Here is a 943-nt window from a genome sequence, read left to right on the forward strand (position 1 = left end):
AGGGTAATATTCAGAACAGAAAAAAATGACACAGGGGAAATCTGGAACCAAATTATGAGAAACATAAGGGAAACAATCACTCTAGGAAACTGGACAGAGGAAGACTAGAAGACGGAAGGCACGGAAACCAGTATTATGAACCGACTGGAAATTAAAGCAAAAAACTCAAGTAGCATAAGGAAGGTACATGATGCAGAAAAGGCAAGAGCAGAAGAAAGTTACAAGAATCCCCCCCAGGATTCATAAAACTAAACTTCGACGGGGCAGCCAAAGGCAACCCAGGGGAGGCAAGGTATTGGAGGGATATTCAGAGACGAGGAAGGAAAGATCATAAGGGCATATGCAATGGACTGCAGCATCACCACAAACAATGAAGCTGAATATCATGCACTAAACAGGGGATTGGAGATAGCGATACGAGAAGGGTACCAAAGATTGCAGATAGAAGGGGACTCCATGCTGGTCATAGAAACCATAAAACAACTACAGCAAGGAGCACCCATGGAAAAACTAAGAAAAATTTGGAGGACAACGTGGGTAATAACAGATGTTGAAAAGCAACTTCAGCGACTGGCATATACCATCTTGTCCCATGTGAAAAGGAAAGGAAATGCCCTGGTGGACCTCCTTGCGAACTGGGGATGCCAAAACAAAGAGCAACAGTTAGATGCAGGAGAAGCAGAGCTCAGCCAGAATGAGGAAATGAACCAAATGAAACAGGCAATTAGAGCAGACAAATGACAACAAGAGAATTCGGGTGACGTAGATGGGAGGGTAGAAGGACGAAGGCAGGCACAGGCAGATCAACACAGATCACCCACAGAATAGCACAAGATGGAAGAAAGGATAGAGAGGACATGGATGACAGAAGAGGAAAGAGAAAGGACTGACCCGAGAAGTGTGGGGGAAGAAATGGAAAGAGGTGGGCGAAGGGAGAATAGGA

General features: G+C 45.0%; 1 protein-coding gene across 1 annotated transcript; it reads left to right on the forward strand.

Moving 5' to 3' along the window:
- The first annotated feature begins 345 nt into the window (after positions 1-345).
- LOC149247318 (uncharacterized) lies at positions 346-741 on the forward strand. Its single transcript, XM_089443862.1, has one exon. It carries the CDS (start codon positions 346-348, stop codon positions 739-741), a length of 396 nt encoding a protein of 131 aa, XP_089299988.1.
- Positions 742-943: the final 202 nt, after the last annotated feature.

Source organism: Pinus tabuliformis, chromosome 7, assembly GCF_031772625.1.
Source record: "Pinus tabuliformis cultivar Carrire ecotype Pingquan chromosome 7, CPIR1, whole genome shotgun sequence".
In the NCBI taxonomy this organism is placed as follows: domain Eukaryota; kingdom Viridiplantae; phylum Streptophyta; class Pinopsida; order Pinales; family Pinaceae; genus Pinus; species Pinus tabuliformis.

Bases quoted from the DNA above. Each gene is read 5' to 3' on its own strand.
- LOC149247318 (XM_089443862.1), top strand. From the start codon at position 346: ATGGACTGCAGCATCACCACAAACAATGAAGCTGAATATCATGCACTA.